This window comes from Bombina bombina, chromosome 6 (genome assembly GCF_027579735.1).
Source record: "Bombina bombina isolate aBomBom1 chromosome 6, aBomBom1.pri, whole genome shotgun sequence".
Lineage (NCBI taxonomy): Eukaryota > Metazoa > Chordata > Amphibia > Anura > Bombinatoridae > Bombina > Bombina bombina.
Window position 1 is genome coordinate 860,388,372 of NC_069504.1, and position 16,098 is coordinate 860,404,469.

The 16,098-nt window shown below is 38.6% G+C and overlaps 1 protein-coding gene across 1 annotated transcript in view; it reads right to left on the reverse strand.

The window, feature by feature from the left end:
- Positions 1-16,098, reverse strand: part of LOC128662324 (protein mono-ADP-ribosyltransferase TIPARP-like) — a 101,915-nt gene that overhangs the window by 33,431 nt on the left and 52,386 nt on the right. Inside the window, exon 4 of the mRNA XM_053716128.1 lies at positions 6,676-6,863. Within this exon, the coding sequence (XP_053572103.1) occupies positions 6,676-6,863 (188 nt within the window). The remainder of the gene's footprint in view (positions 1-6,675; positions 6,864-16,098) is intronic.

A 16,098-nucleotide genomic window follows, 5' to 3' on the forward strand; every position in this document is an offset into this window, starting at 1 on the left:
GATTACTAGTAGAGCGCAAATTAGCGCTTCCGCTCATTTGTTAACTACTCTAGAAGTAAACTTTTTGCGCACAAAAAAGGCAAACTTTGAACAACATGACCACATTAACGTATTCCACCACAGGCTTCAATGGAGTGCGAAAAGTGATTAAAAAAAACTAGCAACCATACTCGCGCACAAATCTGAGCACGTTTAATCAAGTGCGCTAACCCGAATCTTTCACGTTCCAATGTTCTTCACATAGCAGAATATGTTCTATTTATTTTTATATATATATATATATATATATATATATTAAAAAAAGAGGTTTAAGGATTTGAAGGTGACCGGACAAACTGGTAAGTAACAAAGCCTGGGAGGCGCTACTAAGTACAACAAAGCAGATGTAGCTGTTAGTTCAAAAAAGCAGAATGAGAAGAACCCTCTTCCTTCTCATAAGTTGCAAATATTACCCCAAGGAGATTAAACTAAAAATAGTGCAAGCTGCGTGCATAAAAATATTACATAAATATTCAAATCAATCTCACAGAAAAAAACACTTGACGAAAATAAAGTCCACAAATTTGGGTATAGTAGTGAATGCTGTCTAAAAGTTCACATAAGTATCATGATAGAATCGTTTTATCCTAGTGTCGGTGTTGTAGTCTACTCACGATGTTTGACCTCAATCCTATGAGGTAAGGAAGTTGCCTCCGGGGGGATAGAGAAATCTCTGTTTCTCACTCCGGATAACCGTTGGACTGAGTAGACGTTCTCCTCCGTTAATGGAAGTTACAAACACATTTCGAGAAAAATAAAAAAGATCATATAACCAGTACAGAGGAGGATATTTCCACTCTATCTGATGTAGATCTAGAAGCGTTAATAGCTCTAAAGGAACTAGAAATGGAGAGTAGTGGATCATTAAGAACTACAAATTGCAATTATATACACACAAATTTAAAACCATCTTCCATCTTCTTCCCCACACAATCTAAAGGACATTTTATCCCCACGTTTTTCTTGATCTAGTGCACAATTAAATTTCTGATCTATGCAAGGAATATAAAATCAAAAGAGATAATTTAAAGGAACACTGAACCCAAATTTTTTCATTTGTGATTCAGATAGAGCATGCAATTTTAAACAACTTTCTAATTTACTCCTATTATCAAATTTTCTTCGTTCTCTTGCTATCTTTATTTGAAAAAGAAGCATCTAAGCGAAGGAGCCAGACACTTTTTGGTTCAGACCTCTGGACAGCACTTGTTTATTGGTGGGTGAATTTATCCACCAATCAGCAAGAACAAACCAGGTTGTTGACCAAAAATGGGCCGGCTTCTAAACTTACGTTCTTGCTTTTCAATACCAAGAGAATGAAGAAAATTTGATAATAGGAGTAAATTAGAAAGTTGCTTAAAATTCCATGCTCTATCTGAATCACGAAATAAAACATTTGGGTTCAGTGTCCCTTTAACTAAAAAAAGAAAAAGAGTTTTTGAAACTGATACAAGAGGATGAAACTTTGATTATACGAGAGGCGGATAAGGGTGGAGGCATTGTCCTTCAAAATTGGGTAGACTATTTAAAATAAGCTTTTAATCTCCTGGGAGATACAAATACATATATTAAATTAAAAGGAGATCCCAGCAATAATTTTGGATGGGAATACTCACATTTGATATACAATGAATCTAAATACCTAAAAAATGAATTTCCCAAAATTGCAACATTTTATCATCTTTCAAAAGTTCACAAAGATGACAAAGTATCACCAGGAAGACCCATAGTGTTAGGAATAGATTCCCTCACATCACGTTTATCGGAGTATGTCGATTTTACATTAAACCTATAGTTCCCACACTAAAATCATACTTGAGAGACACACTAGACACCATAAACAAAATATAAAAAATAAAATGGGAAGATGACTATAGTTGGGTAACATTAGACGTTTCGGCCCTTTATATGAGATATTAAAACATAGCCTAAATAAAAAACAGGACTTCCAAAAGAATTAATATTTTTTTTTTACAGAAAGTGCCAAGTTCGTGCTAGAAAAAAACGATTTTAAATTTGAAGAAGAATATTATCTACAGATTGGCGGTACAACAATGGGGACCATCATGGCCCCCAGCTATGCCAATCTATATATGTGTTTTTGGGTGGAATCCAAGATATATAAAGATAACCAGTTTGCTAACCAAATTATTTGGTGGGGGAGGTTCATAGATGACATCATCTTGATATGGAGAGGAGATGATACATCGATAGATCAGTTCATCACATATGTAAATGATAATGATATGAACCTCCACTTCACACATAAAATAAATAGAAATGAAATTGAATTTTTAGACCTAATATTGTTCCGTGAGAATAATGAAATACTAACAAAAATGTAGAGGAAAAAGACAGATAGCAATGGGTATCTACCAACAAATAGTGGACATCATAAACCTTGGATCAATAATGTCCCATTTGGACAGTTGCAAAGGTTATGACGGAACTGTTCCAAAGTTAAGGATTTTGACATGGAAGCAAAAGTTTTAAAATCACAACTTTTAAGCAAAAAGTATCCTAAGAAGCTAGTAGAAGGGGCATACATAAAAGCCAGAGGACTTGATAGACCTACCTTATTAGAAAAGACACAAGAAGGTTACGGTACTTCTACCAACAGTAGAAAACAAACAACTAAGGGGCAGAACTATAACATAGACTTCATTACTACATATAATGAAGCGCCACCACAAATTAAACAGATTAGATGTAGGCATTGGCCAATCCTACATCAAGATAAATTTCTGAAGAACAAAATAGGTGAGAAGCCCACTATACATTTTCGAAAGAATAAGAACCTAAAAAACCTTTTAGCACCTAGCAAGCTGAAAAATAATAAAAATAAACACCAAAATAAGAATTGGCTAGAGAATAATAGTAAAGGTTTTTTTTAAGTGTAATAGAAAGAACTGTGTGGGCTGTGCACATGCATATAATGGTAACAAACCCACTCATTAAATATTTTCTCACTCTAAACTATGTACTGTTTTACAAACTGTAAAACAGTATACATTGTGTATATGTTGGAGTGCAATTTATAGTACATAGGGCATTCGAAACATATGTACAAAACAAGACTGCTTGAACATATTACAAATATAGAACAGGGATATTCAGGACATAATCTATCGAATCACTTCAAACATCACCATGATAAAAATCCAGCTTGCCTGAGGGGAACAATTTTAGAATTTATACCCCCAGGAAAAGGAGGAGATAGAATGAAAAATGTGAGACAGAGAGAAACCTACTGGATCCACTTTATGAATACTATGGCACCAGCAGGGTAAAATAAGGATATAGACATTGTGGCCTTTTTATGAGGAAAATAGGTCCGTTATTGAAAATTCTAATACAAATAGAGGGAACGTTATCTAAATATACACCCCAAAAAAGTGATAGTAAACTGGGTAAAGAAAGGGGACAATATTACAAATATAATTGCATCCAATCTCTCTCTGGAGTTTAGTGAGATAGACAATAGGAACTAACTATTTACAATATATATAAGGTGCAGTTAGCTTCGACATTGAAAACAATTTGTCCCATATAGACTCAATGCATAATGTATATTTTATGTAACAAAAAATATTTTCAGTAGTTCAGATTCATACAGTATCAGGATTGCTATGAACGAATTGTGGAGGAATGAAGATCTTAATGGAAGACTAACCAATCACAATTCTAAAGGAAAAAAACGCCAGGTACACGCCGTCCCCAATTACAAAAGCGATTGCTACCTTTAAATAGAAGCAGGGAACAGGTACACACTCACCTCTGATGAAGAAGTTGCCAAACTTCAAAACGCATAAGGTTTGGAGTTGTGTACCTGACAAGTTTTTATTGTAAAGCATATGCATTTTTAAATAGACACTTTTGACTTTGGAGTCACATATTGTTGATTTTTAAATATTTGTTTTTTATTGAATACGAAGAATATACGCTGTATGCCTATGAACCATCTTTAACCAATGCTATATAGATACCTCATATCTTTGAGGGTACTTTGTGTAAGTTTGCACTTTTATATATATGTGCTGAAATTTGATTAAACAGTTAACACTATGAGATTACTCCTGTTTGTGTTTTCCATATAAATTCCCTGCTGCATAAACATTACCCACTGTGGAGTGAATCATGCAGGAGAGGTGTGCCTACACAGATCTATCAGACACAGTGGTTGTGAAAAATGGATCTCCTCTCACCTGGATGAACGTCAGCGCTATTACGATTGAGACTAACTTCCATTAACGGAGGAGAATGTCTACTCGGTCCAACAGTTATCTCGGAGTGAGAAACAGAGATTAATCTATCCCCCCGGGGTCGAATTGCTTACCTCATAGGATTGAGGTCAAACTTATGTGAACTTTTAGACAGCATTCAGGACTATACCCAAATTTGTGGACTTTATTTTCGCCAAGTGTTTTTTTCTATGAGATTGATTTGAATATTTATGTAATATTTTTATGCACGCAGCTTGCGCTATTTTTAGTTTAATCTCCTTGGGGTAATATATATATCTTAGTGTATATATATATATATATATATATTTACAGGCATATATACACACATATAAACACATAAAAACATATGCATATACTGTATATATATATATATATATATATATATATATAAATATATATATATATATATATATACTGTATATAAGTGCATTAGAGCCAAACCCTCGACAGTAAAAGAGCTAAATGCCCTTTTAAGGGCAATGCCCATCCAAATGCTCTTTTCAGGGCAATGGGTAGCTTAGATTTATTTAGATTTGAGGGGTTTGGTTGTGTGGGTGGTGGGTTTTACTGTTGGGGGGTTGTTTGTATTTTTTTACAGGTAAAAGAGCTGATTTCTTTGGGGCAATGCCCCACTAAAGGGCCTTTTAAGGGCCATTGGCAGTTTAGTGTAGGCTAGGGTTTTTTTATTTTGGGGGGGCTTTTTTATTTTGATAGGGCTATTAGATTAGGAGTAATTCTTTTTTATTTTTGATAATTTCGTTTTTTATTTTGTGTAATTTAGTGTTTATTTTTTTGTAATTTAGATAAATGTATTGTATTAATTTAATTAATTTTATTTTATTGTAATGTTAGGTTTTAGTGTAAGGCAGGTTAGGTTTTATTTCACAGGTAACTTTGTATTTATTTTAGCTAGGTAGTTAGTAAATAGTTAATAACTATTTACTAACTAGTCTACCTAGAAAAAATAAATACAAACTTACCTGTGAAAGAAAAATAAAACCTAAGCTAGCTACAATATAACTATTAGTTTTATTGTAGCTAGCTTAGGTTTTATTTTACAGGTATTTAGTTTTAAATAGGAATTATTTAGGTAATAATTGTAAGTTGTATTTATATTTATTTTAATTATATTTAAGTTAGGGGGTGTTAGGGTTAGGGTTACGTTAGGGTTAGTGTTAGGTTTAGGGGTTAATAGGTTTATTATAGATGCGGTGTGGGCGGACGGCAGATTAGGAGTTAATAATATTTAAATAGTGTTTGCGATGTGGGAGGGCGAAGTTTTAGGGGTTAATAGGTTTATTATAGTGACAACGATGTCGGGAAGCGGCGGAATAGGGGTTAATACATTTTTTCAGTGGCGGCGATGTCCGGAGCGGCAGATTAGGGGTTAATAATTTATCATAGTGTTTGCGATGTGGGAGGGCCTCGGTTTAGGGGTTGATAGGTAGTTTATGGGTGTTTAGTGTACTTTTTAACACTTTAGTTATGAGTTTTATGGTACAGCTTTGTAACGTAAAACTCATAACTACTGACTTTAGATGGCGGTACGGATCTTGTCATTTTAGGCTGTACCGCTCACTTTTTGGCCTCACAGCAAAACTTGTAATACCAGCGCTATGGAAGTCCCATTGAGAAAAGACTTTTCTTAAAGTGCGGTACTGACATTGCGTGACGGCCAAAAAGGTGTGCGGTACAGCTATTCTGACAAGACTTGTAATAGCAGCATTAGTGATAAAGCATCGTTATGGGCCATAACAATGCTTTTTTACTCATAACGCTAAACTCGTAATCTAGCTGTAGGTTAATAACAATCATTGTATTATACGCAATAGCGGACCTACTCAACAGAGGGCCCCGGTGCAAGACTTTTTTGGCCCCCCCAAAGGTAACTCAGTAGAAAGCAAAAGTATTAAAATTGATTTTGCTCTATATAATGATTTTAATGATAGCTAGATAGATAGATAGATAGATAGATAGATAGATTGATTGATTGATTGATTGATTGACAGATAGACCTACAACCTGCACTAATAAAAGGTTCCCCTGCATTAGGCTTGTAAACATTCAGCACACAACAATGTATAGACTGGCTGTTATGGGCCCCCTCCAGCTCTTGGGCACTGGGGCGACTGCACCTGCTGCACCGATGGTAGTTCCGCCCCTGATTATACGTGTGTAATTCTGTTGTTTTTTTAGTTACACAGTGAAATAAATTTAAGATGATAGGTCAATGGGATCTATTCCAATCTGTGTAAAAAGTGTCATGTATGGCTTTTCCACAGGGTCCTCTATGAAAATTGACAGTAACCCAGATACAGGAGCTCTCCCCTATGGATAAAATTTATATTAAACAAATATTGTTTATCTGATTAAATAGGAATTCTCATCTCACCCAAGCTCTGTTGTAATCGCAACTGATGATCTGAACACTGGCCTTTTTTTAATTCTCCTCTTGGTACCAGTTTGTGTGTTCTCTTGAAACATCTTGTTGAGGTTAATCGTATATTCGAATAAGGAATTGGAGCAGCGAATTTCATCATGGGCCATTTCCAAACCTTCCTCTATTTTCTTCACAAAGTCCTGAGAGTTAAACATATGAGCTAGTATAAGCTATTATGCAAAATGAGAAGAGGCAATTCAACTAAACATATATCTCATCTATAACAATGAGTAAAATTTCAAGACTGTATAATATGACTTTTTGAGAAGAAATTGTTTTTTTGGAACTGTTTATCTCAATAGTGTATTAAAAAAAAATGATATACAAAACCTGAAACACCAACTACAAAATAAGTATCCTGTTTAGGTATTAAAGGGAGAGGAAACCCCAACATTTTCTTTTGTGATTTAGAGAGAACATACAATGTTTCATTCTTTTGTTATCCTTTGCTAAAGGAACAGTATTACACTACTGGCAGTTAGCTGAACACATTTAGTTAGCCAATCACAAGAGACAAATGTGTGCAGGCACCAATCAGCAGCTAACTCCCAGTGCCCACTAGTGTAGGATATGTACATATTCTTTTTCAATAAGGGCTACCAAGAGAACAAAGCACATTTGAAATAGAAGTTCATTTAAAAGTGAATCATGCAAGTTTAATTTTGACTTTTCTATCCCTTTAACAGGAGACAATAAAAGACGGGTCTAACACTCCTGGCAAGATAACACAAGATAATATGTGGAAAGATTTTAAATGATACAGTCACAAACCCCTATTTTATCAAAACTGCTTGGCACAGGAAAATGTTTGGATTTCAGAATATTTGCATTTGTAAAATGGGACAGCATGGAGAGGGGATGGGACTATGAGGCCTATTTATCAAGCCGTCAACTGCAAATACGCTGGAATTCTGCAGCGTAATTGTTGTGAGCCTGATTCCCCTTATTTATCAAAGCCTACAGATGTTAAAACCGTTGTTTAGCACTTCTATATTTCACATTCCAAGCTTAATCCTTGAAATCTGAAGATATTTAATATCCGTGGAGAAGATTTAAGCACCATTTGTTGTTGATCTTAGCCCAGCAGACCAGAGTTTATGAGGTACGCAGCGGAGGCCTGTTAGTGGCCTGGAACCTCATCCACCCCTCCATAATTCTGACGCATCAGATTCTACCAGCCGCTTGCGCTGAAGCACACTATCTATATCATCTGACAATACTACAGGCCGTTTTACAGTGGTATATGAGCTACTATGTTTGAGCATAAACAAATAACTGAGCTTACAATGGAGGCAGTTGAAAAATGGGAGAAGTCAGTAACGGAGCTGACCACCGAACATTTTACAGCTTTTGAACAGTCCCTATCGGAGATAATACAGCGCTATGTGAGTACAGCTACATTTCACATTGAGGGTAATGATTATGTTCCGGAGAGGGATTACAGAGAGAAGTTGGATCTAAGTGTGAGACCACTAGGAAAGATGGCTGAAACTCCAGCCTCTTGCGTCATTGAAAATCCCTTCTCAGTCGGGCCACACAGTAACCCTGCAAACTTGTGTTATACACACCAAGCTGTATTGGAAACCAAGAGAGGGAGCTGCATACATATCAAGGGAGCCCCTATTGAATTTAACTCTAAGGCTGAAAACCCGAGAGATACGGTCAATCTCATGATATTTGCAGACCTGGATACTCTGACAGAGTATGAGAAAAACAATTCCCCACATCACTGGAGCATAGTTCATTTGTGCTCACACAGGGAAGCGAGTATAAGATGGCTAGGGAAAAGGGGGATGCGCTGGGACGAGTTAGTCGGGACCATACAGCAGGCAAGGAGAAGGTGGGGCCCCCCAGATGTGCTGATAATACACCTAGGAGGCAGTGACATAGGCGCAATTCCGTTAAAGGAATTGGAAGATAAGATAAAGGAAGTAATCAGCTGGTTTAGGGTGGCTTGGCCGCAGGTGCGAGTAATATGGTCCAATATAATATCGAGAATGCACTGGCGCAATACGGATACGCAGAGGGCAGGATATAGGTCGCGCAGAAGAGTTAATCAGGTGGCGGGGCTCATAGTGAGGGAGACAGGGGGCAGAGTGATGGAGCACCCCCTGATTGCGGCAAAAAGGGAAGAGCTATTTCGGGCCGATGGAGTGCACTTGAATGAGGTCGGGAGCCTTTTGGTGGCGGTGAAATGTGCCTGGAACGTGGGCGTGGCTTCGAGGAGGCGGGAGGATCCCGCTGCACACTCGGCTTGGGGCTGTGATCCGGTGGTCTAGCTGCTGGGCAGATTGTGCAGCAGGTTCTCTCGGGCAATTCCCTGGGTCTCGCCACGGGGGGGGTTTATTGTGGTCACCCCCCCCCCCCCTGGAATACGTGGGCCCATGTTCAATTGAAATGCTTGGGCATTATGTTGATTTGTGGTGTTGAAATTGTGGAATTAATTTATGGCTCTCTACAATAGCAAAATCTATAGAAATAAAAGTGACCTTTACATTTTTTATTGGCAAAATTGGCGTTGTGTGTTTATTTCAGGTATTACTCTGTAGGAGGTGGAGTTAAGGGTTAATGGGCAGACCCTGGGGGGTCAGTGTATTGGTATGGTTTTGGGAAGTAAAATGGACCCTCTAAGCCTTACACCAGTCTTTCAGCTCAAAAACCTGGAATAGGTTGAGTTTACTAACTCTACTGGCCATGCATTTATTCTATTCCAAGTACAAGTTGTTTTAATGTTTTGTTTAGTTGTTTCTCAATATTTTATTAGCAGGGTAAAAGGCAGACTGTTGCCTGTACTTTGTTCAACACGTTTTTATTTTGTTTAACTGCTTATTCTATTTTGCTAACCTGTTTTAGGTGGATCAGGTGTTTAAGCCATATAGAAGTGTCATTATCTATTTGAAAAGGTTTGGTACTAACCTCTCAAGCTAGCTGGATGCCTTAAATATATATTTAAACATATGTTGTTTTTATTCCAGTTCGTTATAGTTCACACATTTGATATAAATATAGCCACTAGATGGCGCCAGCTACATAGTAGATAAAGCAGGATGAAGACATCCAAACTTCAAGCTGTTGCAAAGGCTGATACTCCTCTCTCCAGCTCCGGTATAGTACTATGTCTTCACTACCTTATTTAAGTCACTTAGCCATTAAGGTGTGAGGCAACTATCTGTGCTGCATTGTATATATGTTTCTATTTATATAGGATTAGGTTTAGCTACAATAATTGGTATCCTCACCCCTATTAGCTGTGGCTATTATAGAATGATACTCTGGTGACTTCTAATTTCTTAAGCTTTCACTGAGCTGCTATATTATAAGCTAGTTTTAATGAATACAAAGCAGTTCCCATTTTGTTGTTATGATTCCCCCACTTGGTACTTTGTGTATAATGGATATAACTCCATATAGTCCAGATTAAAATATTACTGAACTGTAATTTAGGAGGTCTATGTGAGGCCATTATATAACATTTGGACTAAGTTCTTTATTACAATTTACTTAAAAGTTTTAGGGGTTATATCAAGTGTTAGCAAAACTAAAGCTTAGATATATAAAGGAAAATAAAAAAAAAAAAAAAAAAAGGTATGTTATTTGGGACCCAAAACTCACCCCGTCTATAGTAGTTGACCTATTATAACTGGACTTGGCTCTGAAGCCCAAAAATGACCTCATATGACATCATCGGGTATAATGAACATTGGGCACACTAGTTGTATTAATTATCTAGACTTCCTCTCTGTAATGTATACTGTGGACTGAGGTTGCTCGAATATAAGATGTCCATAGAAAGCTATCTTTTCCTACTATTATAGAAGTGTGTATTACAAACTATATTATAACTAGTGGAGGACTCGAATACCATCATAGCTGGTTATTGTGTTGTTTTGTGTTCAATTATATATTTTTAACATATATCAAACCTACAATAAGTATGTTAGTTCATAAGCCAAGTTGTTTTCATTTGGGGCCCAAAAGTGGCCCATTTTGTTATTTTATTTCTCCCCACTAAAACTCCCTTCTCTGATTTAAATTCTTTTTCAGGGGCTCCAAGAGTGGCCTCTATTTTCCATTGAGGGAAATCATTTTATCTGTCTTTATAACATATCTTAAGGGGATAATCCTTAACTGAAAACCTGAGGTTAACTCTTATTTTTTTTGTTTTAACTGGGCGATTAATTGTATGTCTATCCTAACATTCAATATGTATATTGAATTGTGATTCTCCTATGTTTTTGTAACTGAGATGCTACTTGCCTGTATCATTTTTATAATCTCAATAAAAAAGTTTATTAAAAAATAAAAATAAAAAAATAAAAAAATAAATTATCATATATTTAAACTAATTTACACCTAATCTAATAGCCCTATGTAAATAAAAAGGCCCCCCCAAAATAAAAAAAAACCCTAGCCTACAATAAACTACCAATGGCCCTTAAAAGGGCCTTTTTCGGGGCATTGCCCCAAAGAAATCAGCTCTTTTACCAGTTAATAAAAATACAAATACACCCCAACAGTAAAACCCACCACCCACACAACCAACCCCCCAAATAAAAACCTAATCTAAAAAACTTAAGCTCACCATTGCCCTGAAAAGGGCATTTGGATGGGCATTGCCCTTAAAAGGGCATTTATATCTTTTTCCTTGCCCAAACCCTAATCTAAAATTAAACCCCACCCAATAAACCCTTAAAAAACCTAACACTAACCTCCAAAGATCCACTTACAGTTTCTGAAGACCTGACATCCATCCTCAACGAAGCGGCAGAAGTCCTCATCGAAGCCGGCAGAAGTCTTCATCCAAGCGGGCCGACGTCTTCATCCAGACGGCATCTTCTATCTTCATCCATCCGGAGTGGAGCGGCTCCATCTTCAAGACATCCGGCGCGGAGCATCCTCTTCTTCCGACGTTCCTTTAAGGGATGTCATCCAAGATGGTGTCCCTTGAATTCCAATTGGCTGATAGAATTCTAATCGGAATTAAGGTTGAAAAAAATCCTATTGGCTGTTGCAATCAGCCAATAGGATTTAACTTGCATTCTATTGGCTATTCCAATCAGTCAATAGAATGCAAGCTCAATCCTATTGGCTGATTGCAACAGCCAATAGGATTTTTTTCAACCTTAATTGGCTGATAGAATTCTATCAGCCAATCGGAATCTAAGGGACGCCATCTTGGATGATGTCATTTAAAGGAAAACCTCATTGTAAAGAAGTCGTCGAAAGAAGAGGATGCTCCGCGCCGGATGGATGAAGATAGAAGATGCCGTCTGGATGAAGACTTCTGCCCAGTTGGATGAAGACGTCGGCCCGCTTGGATGAAGACTTCTGCTGGCTTTAATGAGGACTTCTGCCGCTTCGTTGAGGATGGATGTCGGGTCTTCAGAAACTGTAAGTGGATCTTCGGGGGTTAGTGTTAGGTTTTTTTAAGAGTTTATTGGGTGGGTTTTAATTTTAGACTAGGGTTTGGGCAAGGAAAAAGAGCTAAATGCCTTTTTAAGAGCAACGCCCATCCAAATGCCCTTTTCAGGGCAATGGGGAGCTTAGGTTTTTTTTAGATTAGGTTTTTATTTGGGGGGTTGGTTGTGTGGGTGGTCGGTTTTACTGTTGGGGGTATTTGTATTTTTATTTACAGGTAAAAGAGCTGATTTCTTTGGGGCAATGCCCTGCAAAAGGCCCTTTTAAGGGCTATTGGTAGTTTATTGTAGGCTAGGGTTTTTTATTGGGGGGGGGGCTTTTTTATTTTCATAGGGCTCTTAGATTAGGTGTAATTAGTTTAAATATTTGATCATTTATTTTTTATTTTGTGTAACAGTGTTTATTTTTTTTGTAACTTAGTGTTTGTTATTTTATGTAACTTAGTGTTTGTTATTGTAATGCTTGTGGGATACTCCTCTATCAGACCGAACTCAGCCAGTAGTCTTGTTATCCCGGCATCGAGCCGGAAAGATAGGGAATATCCCAGAGCAGAGAATAGTAGACAAATGAGGAGAGCAGCACTCACCACAGGCAAGACAGCACAAGGAGAATTACAAGAATGGTCAAGCAGGCAGGATTAGGCAACAATAAATAAGTCCATCAATTCAGGGGTTAACCAGGTAGCGTAGTGAGACAAGCAGGGTTCAGCAACAATATATCAGTCAGTAGTGCAGGGGTTAACTAGGTAGCGTAGTGAGACAGGCAGGGATCAGCAACAATAAATCTGTCCAGCAATTCAGGGGTTAACCAGGTAGCATAGCGAGACAGGCAGGGAACAGCAACAATAAATCTGTCCAGCAAACAATCTATCACACCCAGGAGTACACGGAGTAGCACCTATACTTGGGCAGTGACAGATCGTTTGCTGCCAGTTTAAATAAGGAGAGGATTGGCGCCACAGGACCGGTCAGCATCAGGAGCGTGCGGCGATGACGTCAGCACCACACACATCCTGAGCCGACACAGCCCTAGGCAACGAGCAGGAAGAAGACGCCGCACCCCTAGCAACCGGAGTCGGCTTCCAAGGATGAGCAGCATGGAACTTGGAGACCAGAGATGGAGCATGCACATCACGGGCAGGAACCCAAGAACGATCCGCCAGGGAGTAACCCTTCCAATGTACCAGGTATTGTAATTGTCTGCGCCTGTATCTGGAGTCCAGGATCTTAGTCACCTCATATTCGGGGTCCCCACGTATCAGGAGCGGAGGAGGTGGAGCTCGGAGCTGGGTATATCTATTTTTGATGTAAGGTTCAAGCAGGGAGATGTAGAAGACTGGATGTAGACGTAGGGTTTTTGGCAAGGCTACTTTGTAGGCAACAGGAGACAGTCTTTTCAGGACCTTGTAAGGACCGATATATCTGGGCCCCAATTTGTGACAGGGTTGACGTAGACGCATGTGTCTGGTAGATATCCAAACACGTTCACCCACTGGAATGGTACGCACAGAAGCCCTATGACTATCAGCAAACTTCTTATATCTTGAGACAGCAGAATGTAGCTGAGAGCGAATACATTGCCAATGAGTGGTGAGTCCGGTGACGTGTCGGTCTGCGGCAGGAACCTTAGTGGACTGAGTTGAAAGAGGGAACAAACGGGGGGCGGAGTCATCTACCTTAGCAGCAGGACGTATAATGCAGGAGCTCCGGGTCTAATGCCTAATAATTGGGGTAAAATCATAGCTTCATGTACGAATATGCAGAATTATTGAAGTTCCCCATGAGATCCCTTCATACAGCACCCTGCTAATCGAGTTTGGGCATCTGCTTATTCTATTTACCCGCAACCTAAACCTCACAACGTAGCCACGAGGGTACAGACTGCGAGTGCAGCTACTTGCAATTAAGAACTAACAGAGACAAGGACAAAAGCTTACACTACCCGTATAGCGACTTAATATATGCACCTAGTTTGCTAATATGAGATATCGGAGTAACCTTTGAAGCAACACCAGCAGCAGTGCTAACCTCTCTAAAAGGAAAATGGCAGCCGTCGAGGATTGGGAGTCAATAGCTTTGGGCCTTATTGAGACTTCCTACCAGTTTCTAGAGGCACAGTTGACCAAGATCTTAGCTGCAGCAACTTATAAGTGTATTTCATCTACTTTGACGACACAAAGGCAAGAAGCATATAATGCTGAGGATGATAAGTTGAACATAACTACTGATAAATACAACGGTAGGGCGGAGGCCCTCCTCCATGATGCAAAGCCATATCAGCGGAGTCAAGCTCTAACCGGGAAGAACGCAGACCAATGGGTACCTTATTTCTCACTTGATGCTGGGTATCCCTGCTCTTCAAGTGCTCGCTGCGGTCCGGGTACGTCATTGGAACTGAGTCTGTGGAGCGACATTCAGCAGCGATGCCTGCCTATTCTAGAGCAGCCCTTACGTGAACCACAGAGCATCTGTAGTAGCGACATGATCCGTTTCCAGATCACTCACCCAGAACTGCTAATGATATATCACCCAGCGAGAGGAGAAGTGCATAGCTGGCCGGTGCAGTCAGCCCAAAGAGCTCATCCAGTCCCGCGATCTGGCATGGGATGAAATTATAGTCTATAGCTATCCAGAAGTCTATACTTAGATATGGACTCAGACATTCTATAGTTCATTTCAAGTTTGATTATGCTTGTGTTCACTAGCAGGTATCTTAGACATTATCGGGGTGGAAGTTACTCACTGTTATTTGTTTTAGGTTTTGTCAGGTTATAGATCTAGTGTACATATTAATATTAACACCAACTATCCAGGCGCACTAACCGCATAGTGTCTACCCTAATAATTTGTTTTATTAAATTAGATGTATTTACTGTAGATATACCTGTATTTTCCTCATATTATTCTTATTATACTGAGCATTGGGCACCACTATGTATGTACAAACGTTTTCTACACTGTTTTGTCTTTCCTGGTTTGAGGCCCCGTTTCTCTTAGTATTTACATGGGGTTTCTTTCCTTGTAACTTGTTTCCACTTACAGTTGAATTTGGGAATAATACCTACTCATAAAAGACATCCATTATTCCCACACTCCTACTAGTATCCACCGGGACTTACTTAGAGGCTTAATAATTTGAATGCAGAGTTTCATTTCTCTACAGTACAGGCGTTGCCAGCGGCCGAGGCTGCGCCCTTATATTTATTAAGTCCTACCATATAAATGTTATATAATGCTTAACTGCTTTATCCATCTCTCTGTAATGCTACAGTTCCATTGTCGTTATATAACTCATACAGAGTGTACCGTCCGTTCCCTCATCAACCCCAACTAAAGGTCCCATATTATTCTGGGGGCAGTCTATCATAATCAAGCTTGTCTTATACTACAGAGGTGCCATTCTAATACCATGGTATGGACTTTACCTGCATTTTATAGGTCAGCAGGTCTGATCAACAATAATACTAATTAGCTAAATCTATAACCCTTAGCTATACCTTGCCTTCTTAGCAGCTCCACTTGTTCTCCTCCTCAGCATAACAACATTATCTATTGGATGCCCTACATTTTATACGCTTCCTTTGACTCCTAGTCTCTATCCAGATATTATAATAATGTGAAGTACATTCTATCATACCCACCTTATTCAAATGCCCAGCTACTCCTATGTTAATCCTCACTATTAACAATTATCCTCTAGCCATGGTTTTTAGTCTTAATTTCCATTCACATCCCAATGACCACCTCCCCCCCCCCCCATCTCATAATGTACCTCCTAGGTAAGGAGGCCTACCTATGCGGTTTTTCTAACCAGTACCGCAACCTACCCCATCTATTTTCTATGTTTTTATGTGTAGCTTTTCACTCTGCCATAAAATTGACTTTATTTCTACTACCTTGCCAAGCGAAACTGTTAAGCTTCACTTACAAATTGAGTTACAAGTTTTAAGTTTAGCAT